The 27,502-nt window shown below is 60.3% G+C and overlaps 4 protein-coding genes across 11 annotated transcripts; 2 read left to right on the top strand and 2 right to left on the bottom strand.

Moving 5' to 3' along the window:
- Nucleotides 1-896: 896 nt before the first annotated feature.
- On the bottom strand, nucleotides 897-8,880 carry PDIK1L (PDLIM1 interacting kinase 1 like). 6 transcript variants are annotated; one of them, XM_053998856.1, is made up of 3 exons: nucleotides 8,835-8,880; nucleotides 6,650-8,020; nucleotides 897-3,974 (listed from the first exon to the last, which is right to left on the bottom strand). In XM_053998856.1, exons 2-3 carry the CDS (start codon nucleotides 6,932-6,934, stop codon nucleotides 3,234-3,236), a joined length of 1,026 nt encoding a protein of 341 aa, XP_053854831.1. In that variant the 5' UTR covers nucleotides 6,935-8,020; nucleotides 8,835-8,880; the 3' UTR covers nucleotides 897-3,233. The 6 variants fall into 6 exon arrangements, with proteins under 6 accessions (XP_053854831.1, XP_053854835.1, XP_053854832.1 ...); XM_053998860.1 differs by having other exon boundaries at nucleotides 6,650-7,389; nucleotides 8,835-8,854; XM_053998857.1 differs by having other exon boundaries at nucleotides 6,650-8,023; nucleotides 8,835-8,851.
- Nucleotides 8,881-11,082: 2,202 nt separating this feature from the next.
- On the top strand, nucleotides 11,083-14,500 carry TRIM63 (tripartite motif containing 63). Of its 3 annotated transcripts, none has more exons than XM_053998778.1 (9): nucleotides 11,083-11,260; nucleotides 11,350-11,516; nucleotides 12,616-12,781; nucleotides 13,047-13,142; nucleotides 13,302-13,535; nucleotides 13,659-13,681; nucleotides 13,837-13,961; nucleotides 14,063-14,140; nucleotides 14,251-14,500. In XM_053998778.1, exons 1-9 carry the CDS (start codon nucleotides 11,102-11,104, stop codon nucleotides 14,259-14,261), a joined length of 1,059 nt encoding a protein of 352 aa, XP_053854753.1. In that variant the 5' UTR covers nucleotides 11,083-11,101; the 3' UTR covers nucleotides 14,262-14,500. The 3 variants fall into 3 exon arrangements, with proteins under 3 accessions (XP_053854753.1, XP_053854754.1, XP_053854752.1); XM_053998779.1 differs by having other exon boundaries at nucleotides 12,613-12,781; nucleotides 14,066-14,140; XM_053998777.1 differs by having other exon boundaries at nucleotides 12,613-12,781.
- Nucleotides 14,501-15,465: 965 nt separating this feature from the next.
- On the top strand, nucleotides 15,466-17,809 carry SLC30A2 (solute carrier family 30 member 2). The gene is made up of 8 exons (XM_053998855.1): nucleotides 15,466-15,515; nucleotides 15,670-15,869; nucleotides 16,109-16,255; nucleotides 16,519-16,672; nucleotides 16,762-16,918; nucleotides 17,101-17,206; nucleotides 17,302-17,436; nucleotides 17,664-17,809. The coding sequence occupies exons 1-8, from the start codon at nucleotides 15,466-15,468 to the stop codon at nucleotides 17,807-17,809; spliced, it is 1,095 nt and encodes a 364-aa protein (XP_053854830.1).
- A 513-nt stretch (nucleotides 17,810-18,322) lies between these two features.
- EXTL1 (exostosin like glycosyltransferase 1) lies at nucleotides 18,323-25,785 on the bottom strand. Its single transcript, XM_053999079.1, has 11 exons — nucleotides 25,410-25,785; nucleotides 23,972-25,215; nucleotides 21,018-21,111; nucleotides 20,830-20,937; nucleotides 20,292-20,411; nucleotides 20,076-20,208; nucleotides 19,872-19,990; nucleotides 19,486-19,581; nucleotides 19,291-19,377; nucleotides 18,975-19,135; nucleotides 18,323-18,884 (listed from the first exon to the last, which is right to left on the bottom strand). The coding sequence occupies exons 2-11, from the start codon at nucleotides 24,904-24,906 to the stop codon at nucleotides 18,455-18,457; spliced, it is 2,283 nt and encodes a 760-aa protein (XP_053855054.1). The 5' UTR covers nucleotides 24,907-25,215; nucleotides 25,410-25,785; the 3' UTR covers nucleotides 18,323-18,454.
- Nucleotides 25,786-27,502: the final 1,717 nt, after the last annotated feature.

The following is a 27,502-nucleotide window of genomic DNA, read 5'->3' as shown; positions in this document are numbered from 1 at the left end:
GCCCTGGGCTGGTTGTGTCCCCCCCAGCTCAAAGGAGGGAAGCAGCTGTTTCCCTGCAGGGAGGGCACCTTTCCCAGGGGTGGGATGGGGCCTGGGGTGCTCCCTCCCCCACAAAGCCCCAGGGAAGCTCTGGTTGAACCAAAACAAACCCAAAACACCAACATGGCGAGTTCCCAGTCCTGGGAATGGGGATGGGCAGGCTGGAGCCTGAACCACTGAGCTTGGGTTCTCCCAGCCCAGATGGGCTTTAATTAAATCTCATTTCTGCACAGGGCATTTCCCTGCAGATTCCTCACCCTCCCTAAGGGCTAAATATATTTGAAGTACAGTATGTATATAATATATATATATGTGTGTGTGTATATATATATGTATCAGGTTTACTTCATTTTGTGGGGAAGGAATTCAGCTTGTGTCTGTATTTAAAATCTCCACTCTTAGAACTAACCCAAAAGTGGGACTTTCTCCTTTACTAAAGGTCTTTACCCCCCCTAAAAAATGAATCTAAATCCAAACTGCATTGACTCATGCACAAGGCTCCTGCCAGGTGGGCATGTGCCCATCCCAGGTGGGAATCTGCCCATTCCTGGCACCAGGAATCCACAGTGCAGGCACAGGGGAGAGGGCTGGGCTCAGGTCTGTTGTGTGGGTGTAGGAAATTCCAGGAGAAACTAAATTTACAGCATTTCCAGTCTGCAGAGCCCTCTGTCCAGAGCTCTGCTAATTAAAACATGCAAATAAGGGCTGCACTTTCCTGTCATGGATAAGTAATGATGTTTCCTCACCTTCACTCCTAAGGTTTCTCAGGGCATGTGGGAACAGCAGGACGTTGTCCCTGGAGGGCAGCACTGACACTGCACTGACTGAAAGCACTTCCCCATAAAAAGTCCTAAAACTTCATTGAAATTCAAGATTTTATTTCAAAAACAGTCATGAACTTAATAAATTACACAATAATTTTCCTCATTATAAACTCTCCATAAAATATATTTTACAGTTTTTAAAGAAAAACACGGAAAAAAAAAATCTTTCCCAAGTGCTGAAAAGTGTCTTGACTTCGTGTCACGCTGGTGAACGACTCCGCAGCTGCTACAACAACTTGATTTATTTTCTCAAAACAAAGACCTCAGACAACAAAAATCAAAGAGAACACAGAGCTCGAGGACTACCAGTGTCACCAAACAGCGAGGATAAGCACCATGAGAGGGATTTCAGGTACCCCCAACCTATAAAGTGGCAATCAGTGCAAAGAAACACTTTGGGAGTCAAAAACCCCGAAAGTTCCCAGTGCCAGTCCCTGATTTCTGCGCTGCAGGCAGTGGAGCCCTGCAGAGGGGACCCAGCTGATTCACAGAGCACCTCAGAGGGAGCAGTGTTATTCTGGTTCTGACTTCTGGCTGGGCAATGGAAGGGGATGCTCACCCCTTTAGTTTTAAAAAGCTCCCAAGTTTAACAGAATTATAAACCCCCTCCAAATTTTTCTCAGCCAATGGCCCTGCTGAGATGTGAGAACTGGGAGGCAGAGTTGGCACAAGCTAAGTGTGTTTGTCTGAGGATCACTCCCTAGAACGATGAAGTGTAAGGAAATAACAAGAATTATAAATTAAAGGCCAGCTGGGGACAGCCACCAGCTCACACAGCACCAGGTAAGAACCACCTGCGGCCTGTAACGCCTCAGAAGCTGGGTGGAATCAGAATCCTTTTGGAAAACCAAAAAATAACATTTTGTTTACTTGCACTCGAAGAATAAACACTGAGTGCCCAGAACTGCCGTCCCAGCACTAAGAGGGAACAGTATTCAAAAATGCAAATTGTACAAGGAAATACTTACAGCCATTTCCAGGTAAGATTTGGGTGGGGGAAAAAATTGAACTGAATTTTGTAAAGAAAGCTAGCTTTTCCTGCTGCTTTAAAGGCCATTTTAAGACTCTGCTTTTTTCCAAAAGGTCAAACTGGATGGGAGAGGTCAGTCCTGCAGCCAAAAGAACAAAGTGTTGTGCTGGGACAAAGGGCTGCTGTCAGACCTGCAGTGTCAAGTGGCCTCAGTGAAACCTGTCCCAGCCTCAATCTGCTCTGTGCAGCCAGAGCTGGGGATAAGCAGCTTCCAACTGCTCCAAACAAACCCCCCTCCTCCATCTGTGCTTATAAATAAAGATCACTTCTTTAAAAGGAGGAAAATGAAAAAAAAAAACAAAACAAAACAAAACCACACAGGCTGCCACCTTTCACATACCTGTCACTGAGCTTTCTGCAGCTCTGACACCAGGTGTGGGCCAGGGGACAGAGCCACCCCTGTCCCCTCATCCCCACTGGATTTGGGGCGGTGCCAGAGAGGAAAGGCCATGACTATTGGGATTATTAGCTGGATTCAGTTCAGGAAAACTGTGCTGCCACCATGTTTTGAAGGATTTTAAGAATATGCTGCTGGACTCCCTCATCCATGTTTCCATAAAGTGAGGGCACAGAACTCTGCTGTGATAAATCCTCAAGGTGCTATGGGATTATGGACACCAGGGCAGAGAGCATGTTGAGAAAAGGCAGAGTAATTGATCAATAAAAGCAAAATCAAAGGATCAATGTCCCAACCCCCCTGCCAGCACCTGACTGTACATTTTTAATTTGACTCCCTCAGTGATGAGCTCATTAAGCTCTAAGTGCCCAGATCAGCCATGTTAGCACTTTGAAAGCAGCTGATCCCCTTGCATTGCTTTTTTGTTTACAAAGTCAAGTCTTTGAAATTAGATAACAAAAATAAATAATAAAGTCATTCAGGCCTGGGGAAGGAGTTTTTCTCACTCACCTTCTTCACCCAGATTTCTAGCAGACCCCAATCATCCAGACCCACAGCAAATAATTTAAGTGCCACACACTCCCAGTCACTCATATACATAAATATATACACAGATTACATTACAAAGCCTCAAGATTTGCACTGCCAGCATGCAAATCTTTTTTGTTTTTTTCTTTTTTTTTTCCATGAGAGTTCCTAATACTGACATAGGAAACTGGAATGTGTGAGACACTCCATGACAGAGTGCTGGAAATCAAGTAGTGTTGGCTCTTGCAACATCCCCCTGCCAGTGCACCCCAAGGAACACCCTCAGTCTCACTCTGGGATTTCACACCGTGGCCAACTCAGCATTCCTGCTGGGAATCTCCAGTCGGGAATCTCCAGGTAGGTGCGAAGTACCCCCTGCAGGTGAGCCGAGGCTCTGCCTGCCAGGCTCAGCCCCTCACGTGTCCCAGCTGCTGTCCTTGAAGGCGATGTTGACCAGTCTCAGCTCCAGCTCGAAGGCATCGGGCCGGTCCTGCGGGTTGGCTGCCAGCATCTCCTTGATCAGCTGCTTCATGCGGGCGTTCATGGACTTCTTCTTCACGGGGATTAGCAGCTCCATCTTGGGGTTCTCCAGCAGCGCCTCGCCCACGGGCACGATGGCCGTGCCCTGCTTCACGTAGCTGCCCAGCAGCTCCTTCTTGGTCTCGGTGTCGATGAAGGTGATCCTCTCCAGCATGGCCCAGATGATGATGCCCAGGGCGAAGATGTCAGCCTTGGCCGTGTAGTGTCCCTCCCACACCTCGGGGGCCATGTAGAAGTCGGTGCCGCAGGCGGTGGACAGGAAACACTTGTTGACGTTGACCGGCTCCTCGGGGTTCTGCCCCGAGGCCGAGCACACCTTGCTCAGCCCAAAATCCGCCACCTTCAGCGTGGGCTCGGGGTCGGCGGCGTCTGCCCGGCTCTGCGAGATGAGGATGTTGTCAGGCTTGAGGTCCCGATGGATGATCTGGTTTTTGTGCAGGAAGGCCAGGGCGCTGCTGAGCTGCAGCATGAAGCTGGTGTTGGTCTTGCGGTTGGGCTTGCGGGACAGCAGGTACTCGTTCATGTCTCCCCCATCACAGAAATCCATCACAAACCACAGGTAATAAGCACTTTTGGGGTCAAAGGCTATTTCTCCTTTTAATGAGGTTTCTACAAGCTGCAACGAGGAAAAGAGATGTCGTAACTACCTGATGATCGCGAGAAGGAAAGGATAGAATGGAAAAATACATGAAATCAGGATCTTCACAGAGAGGGGAAATTTGGGTTAGTTACACAAAGGAATTCTTCCCTATGGGGCTGGTGAGGGCCAGGTACAGGCTGCCCAGAGAAGCTGTGCCTGCCCCTGGATCCCTGGAAGTGTCCAAGGCCAGGCTAGAGCAGCCTGGGAGAGTGGAAGGTGTCCCTGCCCATGGGAATGAGATGGGGCCTAAGATCCCTTCCAACCCAGACCACTCTAGCACTGTTTGACCCTCCTCTCAACAATCCAGAGAGCAAGGTATTGCAACGGGGGAAAGAAAACATTATGCAAATGTTTTTATGTAAAAGAGAGAAAAAAAAAATCACAATATATTTGCCAGCCTCCTTATCTTCACTCGTGTGGAGCGTATCAAGCTCAGGCTCCTGCCCAGAAGCAGAGCTCGACCCTGATAACAGTTTTTAAAGATACCCAGTGGCCATTGCCCTCCCATCTGTCCCAGCTGGACAGTGTCCCACCCTGACAAAGCCTGTCCCACCCACTTTGCCAACAGCTTTTCGGGATAAACAAAGTCTCACAAGTAACTCCACACAGCTGTATTTATCCAGGAGAAATTTTTAAAGGCTGGTCTCCATTCCTGACACATCCATGAATTCCAGCAAGTTAACACAGGATCCCTGAACTCAGGAGAGCACTGATCTGCAGGCACAGCTGAGCACGGAACAACCTTCCCACCATCGTTATCCACATGGTCTTTTCAGGAACACAACTTGAACAGCCAGTTCTTTCAGCTGCTCCACACAGAAAGCAAAGTAAAACCTGCAATCACTTCTGCTAATCCTGTTTACACAACTGCATTTGCCTCTTCAGCTCCTCTGAGGTGGCTCTGGAAGGAAAGTCCTGCAATTATTTCTGTTAGTAGTAAACTAATGGATACTAAATCAAAGTGGCTTTCAAAAATGAAGGGGTGTGTTAATATCTAGAGAGGCATTTTGAAATGCTTTTAATAAGTGACCTTTTCAAGAGAAAAAATGGTAATAATTTACAGCTATCTTCTTTAAACAGTAAATCTATTTTAGAGCTAAAAAATGCCTTATTTAGGTTTTGCAGTCAGGAACTGTGAGATTAAGGTATCTCAGGAGAGCAGGGAGTCTCCCCTGCCAAGAGGGCACCAACACAGAGTCACAGGAGCTGCACTTGTAGATGTTGTGAGAGGTAAGACAACAAAATCCACCCCCCACATCTGTGACAGTGGCAAAGCACCAGCAGACAAGGCTGACTCAGGACTCAAACTCTACAGATTTGGTACAGCTGGCACTGAGAATCTGCCCAGAGCCCTTCAGGAGAGGGTGAGAGCCCTTCCGCAGCCTCCTCACACGCAGCAGCAGCTCAGCTCTGCATCATCACCTGGGAGAGGAGAGGAGAGGCTGTGCCAAGGGCCTCTGACTGCCCTTGCTTAGCCCAGGCTGCTCCAAAGCGACCCTGGCAGTCAGCTCAGCTCTGCCCTTTGCTCTTCCCCCTGGAACAGCACAACAATCCGTGCTGTTTGCACCTGGCAGGGGCCAGGTCCCTGTGCCAGCTGCTCCCCAGCACCACCATCCCAGCCAGAGATGGGGTCAGCTGGAAGCTCTTCTCCCCACCTTGCAGCTCCACCCGGGGCTTTTGAAGCTCCTCCCTGCACATCTGCCCTCCAGCTGGAAGCAGTCCCTGGCAGCTCCACTGAAACCAGGAAGGTAAAGCTCTGACTTCTGCCCCATGAGCTGGCCAGTGTTATTTTAGCTTAATCCTTCCCTGAAAATGAGTCAGGAACAGCTCCGAAGTCATGGGGAGTTGGCAAAGCCAAGGATCCTGGTTCTCAGACAGCAGCCAGCATCTGCAGGCCTGCTCACCCACAAAGGGGCCAGCCAGACAGCAGGGATGGCAGTGAAAGCTGAAATAAGAGCGGCTGACTAGGGATAACACAGCAAACACCGAGCAGGCTGCTCACTTTTTAAACCAGAAACACTCATTTCTGCCCGAGGGTGGTTTGTACTTAGGGCTGCTTCTTGACAAGGGAATTAATTAGATTGTCTTTCAATGGCTTTCCAGAGCTACTTATTCTTCAAACACACACATCTTCAAACTTAAAGGGCACTTTCACAGTGATATGTATTCCCTAATTTATACTCTTTGAAGAGATTAATAGTTATTTATTAAAAAATAAAAAGAGCTCATTATGTGCTACCAATGGATCCTTGTTTCTGAAAGAATTTTAAGTGCTGGCTTCCTATAAATCAAGACACTGATTTCCTCTTCAAAGGACACTCAGGATGGAATTCCTCCAAGCTCTGTCCCAGGACAGGAGTATTCTTTAACCTGCAGCTGCCAAGAACTCCATGGCCTGCACCTCCCCTGGGCTTCCTCAAATTATCAGAGCAGATTTGCATTAAATACAAATTCTGGAGTCTTTTAGAGCAGCACAGCTTCAAACCCAAGATCCAGGTGATTGTTCTGGTATTTTTTTTTAAAGATCTCTATTAAATTTGGGTGTCAGCAATGCAGACAATGCCCTGGCCTAGCTGAGCGCAGCTCCAAGCCCTCGGCTGCCCCACCTCCTTCCCCGATTCCTTCCACCCCGTTCCCTCGGCCTCGTGTACCTGTAAATACAGGGAGGAGCTGGAGCCATGGGACATCTTCTGCACCATGCCATCTTTCTGCAAGATGCACTCCTCCAGGTGAATGACGTTGGGGTGCTGGCTCTTGATACTGCTAAGGGCCCAGAACTCGCGCAGAGCCAGTTCCACGTTCTCGGGAGCGTGGCACCGGATCTTTTTCACAGCCACGCGGGCACAGGTCCTCCTGACGACCGCTTCGTACACCACACCATAACTGCCACGACCAACCTCCCGAATTAGATCGTACTTAGGCTGGCTACTCACCATCTTCAAGAGCAAAGGTTCTGGGGAAGGGGGAGAAACCCACAGAACTAAAACTTAGGCAACAGGAACCGGGCTGTATTTCCCCCACTAGGGGCTGGCCTGCCCAGACCCCACCATTAATGGGGGTTTCAGTGCTAGAACATTCCAGAAGCTCCTCCATAAACCTGCACCTGTTGCCACGGACCAGGTGAAAGCGAAATTACATCTTTTCGTTAAGATTTCCGACACAGCCCGGCGTGTTCAAGGTGGCAACAATTCAAAACTAGACTGGTCTGGTGCCGAGACAGGGCTATCGAGAGCGCTCCTGCTCCTCTCCCTCAGTGTCTTCTGTGAGCGTCTGCAGGAATAACAGGAGGCTGTCATGCTCCCCATCCAGCCTGGAGAGCACAGGAGGTCCCAGCTGAAGCCCCTGGTTGGGCAGTAATGGATTTTAATTGACTGCCTTTTTGTGGAGGTGGCTGCGGGAGCAAATGTTTCTGTTATAATTGAGTTGTTTTACTCAGAGAAGAGAAAGCTTCAATCGCTCCCGATTTGTCTTTTTGAGGTGACTGATTTTTCACCAAGCCTCCCCCGCATGAGGAATCTACTGCTATGAAAGGTTAAAAAGGATAACTGATTGCAGAAATTTGCACCCAACATCTAACTTTCACTTTTGCTCAACAGAGCAAGGACAAAAGTTAAGTTACTGCTCTGAAAGTAAAACAAGAAAGACACACGCACACAAAAAGAAGGAAAAAAAAAAAAAAGCCACCAAACCCTGCTGCAGATTTATGACCCTCCCTGTACGCTGCCCTACAAGATTACAAACCAAACACCAGCACCACCTTCACACAACCAAACCAAAACGGGACACCGACTAGAGACAGCAATAATTAAAATAAAAAAATAAGAGCTTGGCTAGCCAAGGATCACTGGTCAAACAGAACGAAACGCAAAACCAAAAGGAAATATATAAATAAAATCACACTGGTGGATCAGAACTACAATAGCTTTAAGACAGCCAGTGATAAAGATAATTCTCTTTATGTCAGGCAATAAGGACCACATTGAAACGGCCTGTTATTAGTAGGAAGATTTCAAGTATTTCCACTGCTTTAGGCAATTTTTTTTAAAAAAAAAAAAAAGAAAAAAAAAGAAAAAGAGAGAGAAAAAAGGTATCATCAGTCTCAGGCAGTGCTACAGAGATATTTTAACCTTTCAGCAAAGCTGTGCAAGGGACATTTGCAGTAAGGATTTGAACCAAGATGTGCCGTGTGTGAGGAACGCGTTACCAGGAGAATCCACTCATGGGACGGGCCGAGGCTGCACCTGTAGCAGGGCTGCAGCTTCAGATTAGAGCCGGGATATCGAGATCCGATGGGCCAACAAGGGCAGGAGCTGTAATTTCAGTTTCCCAGCGGAAATTCAATTTTCCCGGGGGGAAAACACCGCGTCGCGCTCCTCACACACGGGCACAGCGGGTTCCGAGCGGGCACACGACGTCTCCCGTTTCGGGAGCTGCCACAGCGCCGAGCCCGGGGCTGCCCCCGGCCCCGTTCCGGCCGCGGGGCCCCGGGGCCGGCCGAGTGGACACCGGGCCCGGGCAGCGCCGCCCGCCGCGTTAAGGGCGGCGCTTAGAGAATAATATAAATACATAGGTAATGTAGATAACATAGATGCACCCCTCCTACTCGGCGCGGCCGCACCGGGCCCCCACCTGCGGCCGTGAAGGAAAGCACCGGCACACCGCTCGCCCCAGAGCGGGGGATAATGCCGGCCCGACGGGCCCTGCCCGCCGCAGTGGGTACCGGGCACCCCCCCCGCCCAACGTGCAGCGCGGATCCCGCCCGCTGCCAGCCCCCCGGGGAAAGAGAGGACGTGGGGCCGGCCCCGGGCCGAGGCAGGCCGGGAGAAGCCGCGTTACCTCAGCGCCGCCGCCGCCGCCGCCCGGCCGCCATCTTAGGGCTGCGCTCCGCCCGCCCGCCTCCCTCAGCGCGACCACGCCCACCCCTGTGACCACGCCTACTCCGGGAACGCTGTCCTGTGATTGGTCAGATGAGGGGGCGGGGCGGGGTGAGTGCGGTGGGCGTTTAATGACATTAATTAATCAATTAATTACTTAAATTTCTGTTTGTTAATTGGGATGGAATTGTTGCCTGTGAGGGCGGGCAGGCCCTGGCACAGGGTGCCCAGAGCAGCTGTGGCTGCCCCTGGATCCCTGGCAGTGTCCCAGGCCAGGCTGGAGCAGCCTGGGACAGTGGAAGGTGTCCCTGCCATGGCAGGGGTGGCACCGGGTGGGCTTTAATGTCCTTCCAAAACAAACAATTCCGCGACTCTACGATTTATTTCTTGGCGTCCAGAAAAAAAATCAGTACAGCCCCTCTCGCCTTTGGTTGTGCCCTGACTTGCTGTGACAGTGACACAAGAGCTGTTGCCCCTCTGTCCCCTGTTCTGCGCCATGGCCCCCTTTCCTCCTCAGGCTGCAGGGCTGGAAGTGCCCCCCATGCCCAGGAGCTGGGGGCGCAGGGCTCCTCAACCATTGCAAAGCCACCAGAGGGACATTCTGGGAGAAGCCAGGGCCACCTACTGCTCAGAGCCCTGTGAAGACCAAGCAGAGGGAGATTCGTTCCTGTAGTGGGCTCTCCGGGGTTAATTGGGAAGGTTCCCGGGGGTGATTAGTGCCCTGGGTCCTGCCTAAGCTGTCCCAAGCCAATTAGGGGCCAACGAGCCCCTTGTGGGTTCAGAAAGCTGCTTAGGGCATTACAACCCCTCCGTTCCTGGGAATCCCCTTAATCGAGTCCAGAAGCAATTAATTAATCAATGTCACCGAGGGCAGGGCCAGGTCGTGTCTGGGTCCGGGCAGGGTCCGACCCCTGCGCTGCCCTCCCGGGTGCCCAGCCAGCCCCGTTCTGCTGCCAGCGCCTCGCTGGCAGAGCCCCAAGTGCCGGAACGGGAACAGTTTTGCAAGATGTGCTCAGCGGGTCCCGGCGCAGTCACTCGCTCCACACGTGAGCTGGGGCGGAGGGAGCCCGAAACACCTGTGGGGCTGCCCGGGGTGGGGACAGGAGGGGTCAGTGCACCCCGGCACCGTGTGCCCGTGCACCCAGGTGCCCTATGTCACACATCCAGGTACTTGTGCGTCCATTTTTCCATGTACCCGTGCACACCTGTGTGCTCGCGGACCCCTGTACCCCATACCTGTGCAGCCAGGTGCCCCCTGTACCCCATACCTGTGCAGCCAGGTGTCCCCCACACCCCTGTACCATCTCTTGCCCGCAGTCGCTGTGGGCACCGCAGCTGCCACCCCTCCCCACCCCGTCCCCCCATCGTGACCCCTCTGTGCCAAGGGTAGGGTTACCCTCTGCAGCTGCAGCTGCCCGTGCTGACAGCTCTCCCTGTGGCCAGCACTGGCCTCTGGCCAGCCAGCTGGGGAATCGTGTCCGGGGCTGTTTTCAGCGAGGGCTGTGCTCACCCTCTGCACCCCCCAAGCCGTTTCTGGGTCAGCTCTTGAACCCCAGCAGCGGAGCCAGCTAGGTCATGGCTGTGCCAGGGCTGTGCCAGGGCTGTGGGGAGCAGCCTGAGCAGCCTGAGCAACCTGAGCAGCCCCCTCTGGGTCTGGACTCCTGGAGGAGCCCCCCAGCCTCTGCCTGGGGAGGGGGCACCCCGCTGCATGTGCCAGGCATGGGGGCTGCGGCTCCCCAGAGCTGCCTCTCCCCTCCCAGCACACGGGGAGCCGCTGGCGAGGTGTCGGCAGCCCAGAAGTGGTCATGTTTTGGGTGGGGAAAGGGACAAACTGTACCAGCCACCCCCTGCTGCGGCTGGGCCAGCTCTGCCAGATTTCTGGAACTATCACAATGTCCTAATGACCACGGGGCTGGTGTTTCGCCCTCCTTGCCCCCACTCTGATGTTCTGGGGTCTCGGGACGTGCAGCCACTTGCCCGCGTGGCCCTGTTTACCCCGCAGCTCCGGTTTGGGCACGTCCGCGGCACGGGCGGGCAGCGCCTCCTGGACAGCCTGTGCCCATCTTGTTTACCGGCCCTTGCCGTGGCTCAGCACCGTGTGACAGGTGCTGTCTCGGGACACCCGACACCGCGTCGCGATCGGGATCCGCGTGACAGAGAGCGACTTATAAATAGCGGGGCGAGGGCTGCCGGCAGCGAGAGCGCTGGGACGAGAGCCCTGAGGAGCCCATGGATTTCCAAGCCGGTATCCTGCAGGATGGCAGCCCCATGGAGAGCCTGGAGAAGCAGCTCATCTGCCCCATCTGCCTGGAGATGTTCAGCAAGCCCGTGGTGATCCTGCCCTGCCAGCACAACCTCTGCCGCAAGTGCGCCAACGACGTCTTCCAGGTGAGCGGGGCCCCCACGCCCACGCTGGGGGGCAGCGGGGTGTTGTGGGGACACTGATGGACCCCCCCGTGTTCATCTTCCCCTCCCAGGCTGCCAACCCATACTGGCAGAGCCGGGGCAGCTTGATTTCGGGGGGCCGGTTCCGGTGCCCCTCGTGCCGCCACGAGGTGCTGCTGGACCGCCACGGCGTCTACGGGCTGCAGAGGAACCTGCTGGTGGAGAACATCATCGACATCTACAAGCAGGAGTGCTCCAGGTGGGCACGGCCAGGCAGCGTGGCCATGGGGACATGGGGACATGGGGATGCCCCTCCAAGGCCCCAGCAGCAGCACTGAGACCCCAAGAGATCGCACCTGGGGGTCTTCCTGCTCAGTGATCCCCGGTTCAAATCTTTTCCTGACTCAAGTCTCGACCAAAATCTTCCTCCCCTGACTCAAAACTTCCTCCCCCAACCCAGTTCTCCCCTCTGCCCCAGCAGTTTGTGCCTCTGGCTTGTCCCAGGGGGATGGCAGGTCCCTGGGGGGTGGTGGCAGCTGGGCACGTCCTGCTGCCCCCAGCGCTCTTGCTGGAACATTCGGTGGCAGATAAGAGGTGTGGGGAAGGAATCCAGGCTCTGCTCGTGACAGCAGGCACTGGGGCTGATAAGGGGCAGAGGGACGGTTTTGGGGGGAGGGCCCAGTGGATACAAGGATGAAGCTGGGGGGGGGGACAGAGGGGTCACAGGCTCTCAAGGCAGAGCAGTGGCCCTGGCCAAATTCCCCGAACCGCTGTAAATATTGTGTGAGAGCCATGGGGACAGGGACGATGGCACGTGGCAGGTGTCCGTGGCTGCTGGGGGGGCCAGGGGGCCCAGGCCTGTCCCTGTTTCTGAGTGCTGGCTTGTCCCCATGTCCCTCCTTGCTGTGGATGGCAGTATTGAGCTGCAGCCCCCATCTGGGACCCCCGAGGGTTTCTGGGTGTCCCCACCCCGGTCACACGATGGGTGACAATAAATCTGGGCAGCACAGGGCTAAAATTAGGCCCTGGTGCAGCACCTCTGGATCGCAGCCCCCCCGTCCCCGGTGCCACTCACTGCCATGCCCAGCGCCACGGTGGCTTAAACTGGGACGTGCTGGGGTTTGCAGAGGCACAGAGGCTGGTGGCTCCCAGAGGAACAGCTGTGGGATGATGCCAGGGTCTGGCCTCTTTCCTGGGGACCTGACTTTGGGGTGACAGTTGGGGGTGTCACCATGGTGGGGGTGACGCTGCAGTGGGGACACCATGGTGGCAGGGGTGTCCCTGTAGCGGGGACATCACCCCGGTGTGGGTGTCACTGTGACTGGGACGTCACCGTGCCGTGCCGCCCTCTCCAGCAGACCACTGAAGAAGGGGGAGCACCCCATGTGCAAGGAGCACGAGGACGAGCGGATCAACATCTACTGCGTCACCTGCGAGGTCCCCACCTGCTCCATGTGCAAAGTCTTCGGTGCCCACAAGGACTGCGAGGTGGCCCCGCTGCAAACCGTTTTCCAGGGACAGAAGGTGCCGTGGGGGGGACCCGGGGGGGCTGCGGGCCATGTGCTGAGCTGGGACAGTGACAAATAACTCCGGGACTGCCTCACGGGGTATTAATAGCCCCCGGGTGACTTCGCCCAGGAGACAGACTATATTTAGAGCAGCCGTGGCTGGTGAGGGATGTGGGGGAGCAGAGCTGGGGACGAGCAATGCCCAGCCCGTCCCCAGGCTGCGATGGGAGAAGTTCCTGTCTCCACAGGAGTTAAAACTTCTTCTCTCTGTCGCTCATCAGACCGAGCTAAACAACTGCATCTCCATGCTCGTGGCGGGGAACGACCGGATCCAGACCATCATTTCCCAGCTGGAGCACTCCTGCCAGAGCACCGAGGTGAGGAAAGGAGGAAAGGAGCCCCGCAAAAACCCGAGGGTGAAACCTTAGCCGGGCATGGCCGGCAGTGGGGTGGAGCCCACGGAGAAGGGAAGCCTTGGGATGTTGCAGGTGCTGGAGGGACGCAGAGGTGGCATCCCTTGTCCCTTGTCCCCGCAGGAGAACAGCGAGGCGGCCAAGCGGGAGCTCTGCGCTCGCTTTGACGCGCTGGCAGCGCTGCTGGAGGAGAAGAAGGCGGAGCTGCTGCAGCGCATCTCCCAGGAGCAGGCGGACAAGACCGCCTTCATCCAGAGCCTCATCTGCCAGTACAAGGAGCAGCTGGAGAAGTCGAGCCGGCTGGTGGAGACTGCCATCCAGGCAGCCGAGGAGACCGGGGGGGCCGCCTTCCTCATGGTGAGACCCCCAAACCTGCCCCGTGGGGTCCCATTGCTGGGGACCACCTGGTGGCTGCTGTGGCTTCACTCACCTCCTCCTCCTCCCTCTTCTCCTCCTCCTTCTCCTTCTCTCTCTCCGCAGAATGCCAAGCAGCTGATAAAAACGTAAGTGCTGAAACTGGGGAATCTCCACGATCCAGGCCCCACGGGCAGGATTTGGCGAGTGGGGGCTGCCCTGACCCCCTGCCCTGGTGCCCCACGGCCCCCAGCTTGGCGGGGGGACAGGGACACACACGCACATCCGTGCTCTCCCTGCCCAGCATCGTGGAGGCCTCCAAGGGTGGTCGCCTGGACAAGATCGAGCAGGGCTATGAGAGCATGGACGCCTTCTCCGTGAGCCTGGAGCACCTCACCGAGGCCGTCCACGCCCTGGACTTCGACCCCGGTAATTCAGCCCCCAGTGCCCCTTTACCGACGCCCACCCAGCTGGTGGCACCCGCTGCTTTTCCTGGCGGCTCCTGGTGACCTTTGGCCGCTTGTTTGCAGCAGAGGAAGATGAGGAATACTTTGATGGGGAGGAAGAAGAGGTGGAAGAGAACGCAGCGCCCGAGAGGACAGTGATGGGTAAGGGGCACAGCATGGCTGAGCCCATCTCCCCAGGACCCTCCAGCACCCATGGGGGAGCTTTGGGGGGCTTGGGCTCTCCTTGATCACCCCATCCTCTCCCTCGGCAGCTTCCCTGTAGCCACAGCAACGTTGCCGGCGCGGGAGAAACGCCCCCGGGCACAGGATGTCCGGCGACGGATTAGGGACGGCGGGGGGGGGACACACGGCAGGGACCGGCAGCCTGGCGAGCCGGCGCCTGCTCCAGCACAGGACACTTTTCTATACGGGTGCAAATAGGACAATTCCACACGTTTTATAATTCCCTTGTTTTGTATATAATTGTCACGGATTTGAAATTTGAGTATTTTGTAAAGAAAACTTCTGCTTTGGGTGGTTATTTTCTTCCTCGCCTCTCGCTCTCGGCTCGTCAGCCCCGCGGTGGGCACTGGGGATGGGTTTGCCCGGCTGCTGCCATCAGCGGTGTCCCTGTCAGCGCCCGGCAGAGGGACACCTCCGGTCCAACTCTTAATTTCCAGACTCATTAACACCTCTGGCAACCTCTCCTGGCCGCCTGCCCGGGATGTAACAGGTCGGCACCCGGCAGGATTTATCTCCCGGGGGTGGGATGCCCTGTGCAGAACTTGCCCTGGGCTGGAGATGTGGCACGGGGGGTGCTGAGGATGCTCCAGGCTGGGCCAGGCCCCGCAATGGGGATGGTCTCAGCATCGAGCTGCTGGTTTGCTGCTGACTGAGCTCAAAAATGCACCTTGGATGAAAAAATACACCATAAATGCAAATGTACTCCATAAATGCTTTTCTCCTGCAAAAACATGAGTCCTGCTCAGAGGGGGCCGAGGGGAAACTGAGGCAGCACCCAGAGCTGAGCCACAAGTGCAATTAGCCCCAGGGTAATTAACGCTGCTCACCCAGGGCGGGGACAGGAGCCCCCGCTGTGGAGGGGGGTCCAGGCTTATCCATCACACGGCTGGATGGAAGCTGGGGGGTTCCAAAGCGGGGAGGGGGGGTCACCGTGTGCCTTTGGAGGGGACATGGGGACGTTCTGTCCCCCTCTGCACCCAGCCCGGGTGTGCAGCTCCTGGGGGCACTCGGGGGAGGGGGTCCCAGAGCAATTCCCCCCTCCAGCAGCAGCCCCCGGGTGGCGGGCGAGGGGGCCCAGCCTGGGGCAGGCTCCGCGGGCGCTTTGCAGCCGGCTTGGCCGTCCCTCCTCCAGCCGGGATTTGCACACGAATCCCGGCTCTTCACACGAGCCAAGGCCACCGGCTGCCACCAGCGCCGGCCACACGCCGGGGTCACCCGCGCCGACCCCCCCGCCCCGGAGGAGGATGGCAGCCGGCGACGAGAAACGGCACCTCCTGAGCGAGGGCACAGGCGGGTACGGGGGTGCCCGGGGGGAGCTGGGGGCGTCGTGTCCCCTCTGCTGTGCGGCTCCTGAGTGGGGTCTGGCCGGGGAACGGGCCGGGGGGGAGCACTGAGAGTCCAGCCCGCTCCGCAAAGCCCTCCAGCCCCAGCACCGCTTTGCGCGGCAGGTGCTATGCGGGGGCTGCGCAGAAGGACGGGCACGGCGCGGCGCAGGGACAGGAGCTCGCCCTGGAGCTGGGGACACGGCGTGGCCAGCACTGCCACACGCGGGGCGCCGGCGGCCACCCCGGCCAGCAGCAGCGGGCGCGCAGGAAGCTCTACCTGGCCGCCGGCATCTGCCTCTTCTTCATGGTGGGGGAAGCCGTGGGTGAGTGCTGGGTGCCGGCTCCATTGGGGTCCCCGTGGGGTCACCCCGAGTGGCTGCCCAGAGCCCCTCTTGTCCTGATTCCCTGTTGAGGGTGCAGCCAGAGCTCCCTGTTGGCTTTCTGCGGGTCAGAACACTCAGTGGGACTCCCCTGTGGCACGGGGTGTGCTGATCCGTGCCCAGCTCGGGGCAGGACCCCTGCCGTGTCCCCGCAATGTCCCCCCGATGTCCCGTGTCCGCAGGTGGGTACCTGGCACACAGCCTGGCCATCCTGACGGACGCTGCCCACCTGCTGACGGACTTTGCCAGCATCATGATCAGCCTCTTTGCACTCTGGGTGTCCTCACGCCCCCCCACCAAAACCATGAACTTCGGATGGCACCGGGCAGGTAACGCGGTGGCACCGCCCTGGGGATGCCAGCGGAGCATCCCAGGGTGCCCTCCCCATGGGGACCAGGGGCTTTGGGGTGTACTGAGGGGCCTGGGGAGCCCTGGCACCATGAACAAGGCAAGGCAGAGGTGCTGCCAGCCCAGTGCAAGGAGCATCCCGGGGATGGGTGCTGGGTGCCCCCACCGTGCCCCGGCGCTGCTGGGGATGGTGCTCGGGATGGCACGGCGGTGGAGCAGCAGTGTGGAGGGGGTCTCTCCGCAGAGATCCTGGGGGCCCTGCTCTCCGTGCTCTCCATCTGGGTGGTGACGGGGGTCCTGGTCTACCTGGGGGCCCAGCGCCTGCTCTCAGGCGACTACGACATCGAGGGCGGGGTCATGCTCATCACCTCGGCCTGCGCCGTGGCCGTCAACATCGTGTACGTGCGGCCATGTGGCCCCTGCCCTCCCCAGGCTCCCCTCCCTGAGCCTGCCGGGCCCCGGGGTGTCACCAGTGCCCTGCCCGCAGGATGGGGGTGGCTCTGCACCAAACGGGGCACGGGCACAGCCACGGAGCAGCCGGCGAGCAGCCCAACGCCAGCGTCCGCGCTGCCTTCGTGCACGTCGTGGGGGACCTGCTGCAGAGCGTTGGTGTCCTTGTTGCCTCCTATATCATCTTCTTCAAGGTCTGGGGGGAGTGCTGGGGGCAAAGGGGGTGCTGGGGACACAGGACAGAGGCTCCAGACAGCCGTGACCAGGCACAGGGCGAGACAGAGAGGACTGTGTGCCTGCCCTGCTTGTCCCGATGGGGATTTGGGGTGAGGTAATGGTGCCACAGGGGCCTCACCCTCTCCCACCCCCTCCCCAGCCCGAGTACAAGTATGTGGATCCCATCTGCACCTTCCTCTTCTCCGCGCTGGTGCTGGGGACAACGCTGACCATCCTCCGGGACGTCCTCCTCGTCCTCATGGAGGGTAGGGACCCCCGGGGTGGGGGGCGCTGGGCAGCAGGGTCACCCACGGGTGCCGTGGGTCCCGTCCCTGCAGCTGCCACGGCTCTGCCTCCGCAGGGACCCCCAAAGGGATGAATTTCAATGCCGTGCGGGACACGCTGCTGGCAGTGCGGGGCGTGGAGGCCGTGCACAGCCTGCACATCTGGGCACTGACGGCAGCACAGCCGCTGCTCTCGGTGCACATCGCCATCAGTGAGTGTCACAGCGGGGTGACAGGGCTGCCAGAGTCATCAGTGAGTGTCACAGCGGGGGGACAGGGCCACCAGTGAGTGTCACAGCGGGGGGACAGGGCTGCCAGAGCCATCTGTGGGTGTCACAGCGGGGGGACAGAGCTGCCAGAGCCATCAGTGAGTGTCACAGTGTTGGGCAGGGAGGGTCGGAGTTTCCCTGCACCCCGACATCCCCAGATTTCCTCGCAGATGCGGCTGCCAGCGCGCAGGAGGTGCTGGAGGAGGCCAGCTCCCGGCTGCAGGGCGCCTTCCACTTCCACACCACCACCATCCAAGTGGAGAGCTACTCCGAGGAGATGCGGGACTGCCGGGAATGCCAGCCCCCCCGCGACTGACTCCCGCCCCCGCGTCCCGGGGGACTGTTCATGTGTGGCAAATAAAGCAGAGCACACGGGGGTGTGTGGGGGGATGTTGGATCTGGGTGTTATCTCCGGTATCTGTAGGAGCCAAGGACAGACCCAGGGCTGTGGCAGCCTGAGAGTGGCTGTTGGAGGCCACCTAATATTCCGTATTTCTATTCAGCTGGGAGGAAAGACAGCTGAAACACTCCTTTTCCCTTCTCCGGGGAGCGCCGCGAGGCAGTGGGGTGCTGGGCTGCCCAGGGACTGCCGGGGACCCAGCTGGAGCGAGGGAGGGAGGTCACACACAGCTCTTATCGCTCCTCTGTTTGCCCTCGGGGAGGTGAAGGACTCTCCCACCCCGCAGGGCTGGGGGAGCTGCCCGGGTTATTCCCAGCGTGCCGATGGCAGAAGTGTTGGAGCACCCAAAAGCTGGTGCTTCCAGTGCTCCCAGAGTTCCCAGTGCTCCCAATGTGCGCCCGGTGCTTCCCCTACATCCCACAGCCACCATCCGGATCCTACCTCTCCCCCCTCCTTTATTGCACTGGTAAAACCCAATAACGAGTAAAACCTCGTCAGCTCCCGGAGGGCTCCGTGCACCGGGAACGGCACACCCGGAGCCGGCCCCGACCCCGGCAGCCCTCACGGCTTCTCCAAGCTCGGGTATTTCTTGCGCAGGACGGAGACCTGGTCCTTGAAGAGAACGGGGTCGAGGCGCAGCTGGGAGGACACCAGGGGCATGTAGCCAAACCAGTCGGCCAACTGGTTGAGGCAGTCCTGCCGCTGAGAGAGACGCCGACTGCCGTCCGTGCCCTCCTCCCGGGCAGCAGCAGGATGCGGGGCCGAGGGGCTCCGCTGCCCGGGCGGGGGGGTCCCCGCAGCCCCGTCGCTGCACTCCGCCTGCTGGGCCACCCCCTCCTTGTGCTGCTTGCGCTGGGTCACCTTGATGGGTGGCAGCTTGGTGACAGCGGCCACCAGCAAGTTCATCAGGATGTCCTCGCAGGCGGCCAGCCCGTCCACCAGCTCCCGCAGCCCCGCGGGCAGGTACTCGGTGAAGAGGCTGTGGTAGTACCTGGGGGGAGAACGGGGTGAGGGGCAGGACGGGCCGAGCCCCCGACCCCAGCAGCCCCTCCGGCCCCAGAGCCCCGACCCGGCCGGGTACCTGTGGTAGAAGGCGGCGGCGGTGAGGACGATGGAGAGCTCGTTGGTCCATTTGGAGGTGTAGCCCCAGCGCCCCTGCTCGGCGTCCCAGAAGTGGCTCTGCGTGGGGAAGCCCACGATGCGCTCGGGGAAGCTGCACCACACCGAGAAGGCAAAGTCCACCTGGCACGGGACGGGCACGGTGTCACCCACCGCGGTGCCACCCTCCGCGGGGACCTGCGGGAGGGGACCACCGCTGCCCCTGGAGGACGCGGGGACAGGGGGACAGCCCTGTGGTGATCACTGAGCACCCGAGGGAGTCGGGGCCGTGGCCTCACCTCGCTGGTGGAGAGGCTGGTGTCCTCGTCCAGGCTCAGCACCGCGTCTGTCTGGATGGCCCCGAAGGGGAAGAAGCGGTCGCTGAGCTGTGGAGGGAGGAAGGGCAGGTTGGTGCAGTGGGGTGGCTGTTCCAGCGCCCTTCCCGTGTCCCTGATCCCTGCCCGTGTCCCTGGTCCCTGCCCGTGTCCCCTCACCTTCCTCCTGCCCTGGATGATGGTCAGAGGCACGCTGGTCTGGGGCCATTTCCCACTCGGGGGTGGTGGCTTCTCGCAGCTCCACAGGACCACGATCTGCAAGGGGGAGGACAGGTGTGGCCAGACGGGTTTGGTGGGTTCTCTGCTCCAGGCCAGACCATCCCCAAACCATCTCATGGCAGGTTGGACCACGATAAACCCCCAGTGGTCCCACCTCCACCCCAGAGGGCTGCAGACGTGGCTTTGCCTACCCAAAGGTGACACCATCAGGCATCCCCTCCACCCCCAAACCACGCATCCCCTCTCCGCCCCGCAGGACCCAGCCCCATCATCCCGTGGGATCCCTGGGAGCTGCACCGGCTGACGCGGGGCTCGGCTCCTCCCACCTGGGCGCAGTACTGGGATCCAGAGACGGCTTGGATGAGCCTGAGGATGGGCTGCGACAGCGACCCTGCTTGCGAGACCACCCGGATGAAAGCCGTGAACTTCTTGGAGGGGCTGTAGCCTGAAAAAAGGGTGGGAAAGCGAAAGGAGAGGTGTTGGGCACACCCCGAGCTTGCCGTGCTCAGCCGGGGCAGGCAGGATCCTACCGTGGTGCAGGTAGTAGAAGGGAAAATCGCCGAGATGGGTGGAGAAGTCGGGCAGGACCAGGAGCCCCCCGGGCAGCACATTCCAGAGGAAGCGGGAGCGGGAGCGGTGCGGAGACAGCCGGTCCTTGATGATCTGCCAGAGGCCCGAGTGATGCTCCCAGCACCCCGGCTGTGACCCCGGCGGCTGGGGAGGGGCGTTCGGGGTGGGGGGCTCACCTCCAGCGTGGTGTGCACAATCTTGTCCACAGAGGAGAAGTAGGCATCCCACAGGAACTGGGTCTGCTGCTGCAAGGCCAGCACGCGCTCCGGGTGGATGCAGCGCACGGCGGAGGGGATCTGTGCCGGGGGAGCAGCGGGGTCCTCACCTCAGCTTCCCCCCGGCTGGGCTCCTCGCCTCTGTCCCCTCCAACTGTCCCAGCCACCCCATGGGACAGCCCCTGCCCACGGATGTGTGCTACCCTCCTCCTGTGGGTTTGCATCTCCTCTCCCTGGGGCAGGATCGGGCCCAGGATTCCCAAGGGTTTATGCCCGGGAAGATCCTTCCCACCTTCCCCTGGAGATGAACAGCGCCCTGGGACTGCAGCAGGAGTGGGACGCCCATTCCAGGCTGGGTCAGACCCTCCACAGGAGCACTGCTCAGCTGCCAGGCTCAGCCCCAGACTTGGCTGGAGGCTCCACCACCCAGGGACTGGGGGTCTGCGATCTGGGACTGGGGGTCTGGTGCACAGCGTGGGGCAGGATCTGGACTCGGTACCTGCAGCAGGAGCCTCTCGCTGCCCACGACAGCAGCTTTGCCCCAGTCGATGGCCTCGGCAAAGGGCAGCTCCCAGCCGTCACTCAGCAGCACCGGGATGCAGGCGGCCTGTGGAGGGACCCCGCAGGCTGGGGCAGAGCCCCTGGACCCCAGTGAGGGGGTCCCCCATCCCCCTGCCCACCCTGTACCTGCAGAGCCTCGAGGAAGCGGAAGGAGCCCAAGCGCCTGCCCCGGGGCACGATGCAGAAGGTGGAGTTGTGCAGCAGCTCCTGGTAGTCAAACCTGGCGTGGGAGATGGGGCGGGGGTCAGGCCTGGCCCCCTCCCCTCCTGTGAGCATCCCAGGAGGTGCTGCTGGCACCTGCCAGGTGTGGAGCCAACCCAGGGCCGTGTTAGGATCAGTCTGGACTGATTTTGGCTCTGAACGTTCCTGGTTTTGTGGGAGCAGAGTTCTCCTGGGTGCTGAAGGGATGGATCTGGGCATCCCTTAAAGAGGGGGGGTCAGGAAGGGACCCCAGTGCCCTTCGAAGGCACGACCCAGCTCCTCCCACCCTCCAGCAATGACACCCCACACAAAGCCACCACCCAAACCCCCGAGCCCGAAACTGCAGCGGCTCCTGTGCCGTGCCCAGGCTTGCTGGGCAGGACCAGCCCTGCCTGCCCTGGCAGCGTTTGGGGGGGCAGTGGGTGCCGGCAGCGCGGCCCCCCCGGCCAGGCTCGCCCGTGGGGCTCTCAAAGCCCCTTCTGTGCCGTGGTGGGGAGAGGCTCGGCCGCTGCCGGGTCCCTGCGGCCGCGCCGGAAAATCCAATATTGACTTTAGGTCGGGACAGACCCCGTCTGTTCCTGCCCGAAGGGAGGGGCAGCACGTCCTAGATGGGCTGGGGGGGACTCACATGGTCCAGCCAGGTGGCTGGGAGGCCAAAAAGAGCCCTTGCAATGTGTTGGTCCCAGGAGCAAGGGTGTCCCTGTGGTGGGAACGCGGTGCTGGTGCCAGGCTGGGAGCTGAGGCTGTGTCACCTCCATGGGTGCCGGAGCACTCTGGCACGTCCCAGCGCTCCGGGATACGGGAAATCAGCCCCAATGCCAAGGCGCAGAGTTTCACAATAAAATCTGCCTCTGGATGAACCTCCCCAATGTCTCCAAAGGATGCCAAAATCCTTGTCCCGTTAACGCTCAAACTCCCGGCCGGGCAACCGGAGGGGTGACAGCACCCAGATCCCCCACGAAACCACAGCAGCGACAGCCACATCCCCGGGGCCACGCCCGGCTGTCACCTCTCCTCGGGGACCCCGAACCCTGCCATGACCCCTGGCAGCTCCGGGGGCCTTTCCCGCTGCCGGGGCTGGGCGGGCAGCGGGGCCCGGCCCGGGGGGGCCCTGCCCTCGCCGGCAGCCGGTGCGGTGGGGCGGCTGGCGCCGGCCGGGCTGCGGGGCCGAAGGCTCCCGATGGAAATACTTCGCTCCTGACGCGCTGCGGTTTCCGGGCAATCGCCGTCAGGGCTTCCTTGTTTTGTCAGGAGCCGGGACGGGCGCCCGCCGCGCTCCCTTCGCCAGGCCCCTCCGTGGCTCCAGCCGGGCACGGTGCCACCGGCACCGGCGGCTCCACAAGGCCTTTCCCAGCCCGCGCTGACTGCTCCGAACGCGGGGCAGCGGGGCCGCTCCGCGGCCCTGCCACAAGCCGCCCTTTATCCCAGAACAGAACCGGATTGTTCAGGGCAGCCCCTCGGGCATGAGGAGGATGATGGAACACCCAGCAGGGCCTTCCTCTGCTCCACGAGCTGCCTCCACCGTGCCAGTACCCAACACATTGTGTGAACAGGGCCGCCGGGCTCTCACTCTGTCCCGTTCCCGCTGCCTGTCCCCTGTCCGAGTGTGGGAACATCTCCCCGGGCAGGAGGGCATCAGTCCCCGCGGGAGGTCGGGCAGAGCTGGCCCTGGTGGTGACACCAGTGGTTTTGTGCCCGGTGTCCCACAGGGACGAGCAGGGTGGCAGAGGCTTGGGGTCACACATGAGCACGCTGCCACGTGTTCCCCATCAGTCCGCTGGCCAAAGCAATCCTGGGAGAGGTGTAAATCTCCCTGTGTTTGCAAACAGCATTAGGGGATTACCTGGGTGGGCGGATGGGGGGGAATTCTCATCCTGCTGCCCCTTGGCACAGCGTGGGGCTCACCTTGGGCCCCCTGTCCTGCCAACCCCACTGTCCTGAGATGCCCCATCCCAAAGAGACTTTGCCACAAGTGCTGACCTTGCTCGGCTGGTGGCACCCTCCAGAGAGGGCCATGTGGTGCCTGACCCATCCCAAAGCCCCGGCTAATCCCAGTGCCAGCACCCCAGCTCCACTTTTACCTCCCAGCACCTCCTAAGACGCTTTGAGGATGATGCCCAGCGTGGCCTCTCCCCATCTGCTCTCCAGCTGAGTGGCTGGGGGATGTCCCCAGGCAGTGGGATGGGGACCTGCCATTGTCTGTGGGATGGGCTCTGTGTTTACCAGCCCTGGATTCGGCAGCTGGTGATGGGTCCCAAGTAGTTGGATGGGGAGGTGAGGAGCTGGCATGTGTCCCTGCAGGATGGAACTCCCCAAACTCACAGAACTTTGTACCCCCAATTTTTCCACCAGTGTGTCCATCCCACGCTGCTGCCACTGTGTCCATTTGTGATGGGGGACGCAGGGGGACCCCTACCCACCACCACCAATTAAGCTCGGGGCTGCCCACACTGGGACGCCCACAGACCCGCCAGTTTTGTGGGATTTTCAGTGGAGCCAGTGAGGGGGGGATGTTTTGGGCTCATCTCCAAGAGAAACGTTTATGCTGGGGGAGAGAGGGAGGGGGGAGAAGAAAAGCGTCATTCATCAGCGTTCGGAAAAAGGGAAATCGTATTAGAGGCGGTGGCAGCGGTTGCAGATAAGAGCCGCTCTCACCAGATTACTCCAACTTTAATACAGAGCAGGAAAGCACTGAGCAGTCAGCGCCTCACTCCCCACCATGCAATGAAACCCTCATCCCTCTCAGGAGAACCCAAAACTTCCCTCTCCAGAGGTCCAGCTGCCACAGACGGTCACGGCTGCACCCCGGAGAGAGGCAGGAACATATGTGGGGTGTCCCATTGCCCCAGACCCCCCCTTTCCCCCCATGTCTGACTCACCTTTCATAGTCGACGTTGTCCTTGTCGCAGCGCGTGTCCTTGTGCTTCTCCCAGTCCTTGCCGTGCTTGCAGGTGGTGAGGGAGATGATGTCCTTCCCGTTGTGGATGTGGTGCAGCGCGTTCCGCGTGCCGGAGCCGATGCCAGTCAGGTACCGCTTTCCCTTGAACACCAACAAGTATTTCTTTTTGGGGGGCACCGAGTCCTGGTACAGCCACCCTCTGTCCCCGCCGCGCTGCGGGTGCTCCTTGGGGAACAGAGGGATGGAGACGTCGAAGCCAGGCCGGAAGCTCCGTGTGTCGAAGCTGGCTTTGGCCAGGATGGCCTGCCCGGTGTCGAAGCCCAGCTCGCCGGTGTAGCTGGGCCAGGTGCCCGAGTAGAGGTTGAAGATGAGATGGTTGCGGCCGCCGTTCCAGAGCGGAAAGCCGCGGATTTTCTCATCCACGTTCCGGACGTACTGGCCCGAGAGGTGGTCGCGGTCCAGCGTGTCGATGCTGAGGACGAACAGACAGGCTTCCTCGGGCTTCAGGGTGTGGTAGCGGGAGCGCTCGATGGAGCTGAGGATTTTGCCGTAGGTCTCCGAGACAGGCTGGCCCCGCTCCTGGGGGTAGGTGAACACTTTGAAGCCGTGCCTCTCGCACCTGGAGAGGTTGAAGCAGGTTTCCATCCGGCATCTGCTGCTCCTGTAGACGCTCAGCCACGCCGCCCGCCGCTCCCGGGGGGACAGCAGGGATGGGTCTCCATCCCTCTGCAGCTCCTCGGGGTCCGCAAAGCTTTTGAGGAGGGACCGATCTGTCCAGCGGGGCCAGCTCCTCCGGGCTTCTGCTTTCCTCCCGGAAAAGAAAGCAAAACGGCGCAGCTGATCCCCTCCAAAGAAGAAAAGCAGGAGCCAAGAGGCAAGGAAAGTCAGGAGAATGTATTTCTTCCTGGTCTGCATAGGTTCACATGCAGCCCCAGCTCCTCATTGGGCTCAGGAGGGTGCCAGAGTCCAGTCAAGAGGCCGATGTTCCCAGCCCCGGGTGGGTGGTGGGACGGCTCCTAGCCCCAGGTACTGTCCTGTGTCCTCGCAGTCCGTGACAATCCCCACTTTCTGCCCGCTCTGCCCAGGGCTGTGCTGGTTTCTCGGGACCGTCCCGGTGTCTGGCTGCAGAGCAGAGCCCGGTGTCCTGGTGTCCCAGCCGCTCACTTCTCCGGGCCCCCGAGCCGCGACAATGACATTTCCATCGCTTGACCCAGCTTCAAATCCCTGGAGAAAGGGAGAGGTCGCGTCGTCACCGTCCTGTCGCCGCCAACCGTGTCACCACAAGTGGCTCTACACATCCCTGCGGCGGGACTCCCCTCCCCAGCTCGCTTGGGAATAAAACCCTGGGAATAAACCCTCCCGCAGCCGCCGGAGCCCCCCTCTCTCCCTGCCGTTTCCCTGCCCGGTCTCTCCGTTACCTTCGGGGACTCGCGGCCCCGGGTGGGTGTCGGGCCGCCGTGTCCCGGAGCCCCGATCGCCGGCTACCCGCGGCTCCGGGCTGCATCCCCGGCCGGGGAAGGCGGCGGAGCAGCCGCCGAGCCGCCCCGCCGGGCTCCCGGTGTGCGGCCGGGCGGAGGAGCCGCTGCGGGAGGCTCCGCACAGCTCCGCTCCCGGGGCTGGGGCGCTGGGCGTGTGCGTCCCCCTTGTCACCTTGTCCGTATGTCCCTGCTCTGAGCTCTCTGTTCCCGCGTCCCCCCGGTGCCTGTCCAAGACCCCGGCTGCTCTCCGCTGTCCTCCTGTCCCTCCCGGGACTGGCTGTCCCTTGTCCGTCTGTCCGTCCCCTCCGGGGCTAACTGTTCCGCTGTCCCCTGCCCCCCTCGGAGCTGGCTATCCCCTGTCCGTCTGTCCCCCCGTGACTACGTGTCCCCTGTCCCCTCCCAGATCTGGCTGTCCCTCGTCCGCCCGCGTGTCTGTCCCGCCCAGGGCTGGCTGTCCCCTGTTCCCTCCGGGAGCTGGCTGTGCGCTGTCCTCCTGTCAGTCCCCGCGAGGCTGGCTGTCCCCGTGTCCGTGTCGCTGTCCCCGTGTCCGTGTCGCTGTGTGTCCCCGCTGTCCGGCCAGTCCCGGTGGTCCCGCGTCCCCCCCACGCTCCACGTGCCCCCCCCGCCCTCATCTGTTACACGGCGTCCTGGCCACGCCCCCTCCCCAGCGTGCCCCGCCCCCGACCTCCCATTGGCTGTCAGCTCACAGGAGTGGGCGTGTCCGGGCCATTGGCCGCGCCCGCCGGGGGCTCCCGGGGGGACCGGGGCTGAGGGGGGACCGAGCCCGTGTCCCAATGGACCCCTGTCCCCGTGTCCCTGTGTCCCTCTGTGTCCCCCTTGTGTCCCCCTGTCCCTCTGTTTCTCCCTGTCCCTCTGTGTCCCCGTGTCCCCGTGTCCCTGTGTCCCTCTGTGTCCCCCTTGTGTCCCCCTGTCCCCGTGTCCCCCCCGTGTCCCGCTGTGTCCCAGGGGGCAGCGCTGGGGTCCCAGCCCAGCTCAGAGCGAGATGTGTCTGTGGGGTGTCCGGAGCAGGACACCCCACATTCCCAAGCAGGAATGTGGGCTGAGTTAATCCCGTTACGGATGGTCCCTGTGGTCACTGTGAGCCCAGTGCGGGGGTCCCCGCAGAACCAGGACCCCGGGGTTCCCCAGTGAACCCCCCAGTCCCGCTGGGCTCAGCCTGAAGCAAGAGCAGGCTGGCCCCAAACAGCCGAGCTGTCGCTGTCACTTCCATCCAGGGCCCTCTCCCAGGGTGGCTTTGCCGGGGTAATTTGGGGGTGCTGGGGGGGCTGACCCCATTCCCCGATCCGGGCGTGGGCTGGGCCTGGTAGCACGGACAGGTCGGGGCTCGTCTCTCCCACCCCGTCCCGGCATCCGCGGCCACAGCAGCCGCCCTTGCCCAGCCCCGCCGGCCGGGCAAGCCGGGACCGGAGCGCTGGATGCCGGCCACGGGTGTGACAGCCCGGCCAGCCTCCGCCTGCGGCGGGATCGATGGCTGAGGGCACGGGCTGCGGTCCCCTCTCCCTGCCCCAGCCCCAGGGACCCGGGCGACACAGACAGTGCCAATCCCAGGGCTCTGTCCAGCGCCCAGCGCGTGCCTCAGTTTCCCCAGTCACCCAGGGGAGCCTGGAGTGGGGCTGCGAGTGTGGGAGCTTGGTAGAGATGTTTTTCACCAAATCTTTGGGAAATTATTTGCCAGTCCGGCTGGCTCGGCCCCGTAGGGAATTAATCCCCGGCCGCAGAGGGGATTACTGGGGACCGGGGACCGCTTTAGCTCCAGAAAGAGGATTAAACAGAGGACAGGGAACGTGGGGATGGGCAGCGAGAGCTCCAGAGCACCGCTGGCCTCTGGGGGGGATAGGGGGAGAGTCCCGGGGACAGGAACTCGGCTGGGAACAGACACGGACAGGGCAGCCCTGGGCTTGGGGTGCTGCCCACGGGCACAGCCCCCCACGGCCCCCACGGAGGGGCCACGGCTGCCGTGGGGGGACTGGGGTTGAGCCCGGAACTGGGGGCACTGGGAGCTGTGGCTTGGT

Source organism: Vidua macroura, chromosome 25 (genome assembly GCF_024509145.1).
Source record: "Vidua macroura isolate BioBank_ID:100142 chromosome 25, ASM2450914v1, whole genome shotgun sequence".
Lineage (NCBI taxonomy): Eukaryota > Metazoa > Chordata > Aves > Passeriformes > Viduidae > Vidua > Vidua macroura.
The sequence above is the reverse complement of the archived record's forward strand: the minus strand, read 5'-3'. Positions and strand labels throughout refer to the sequence as shown.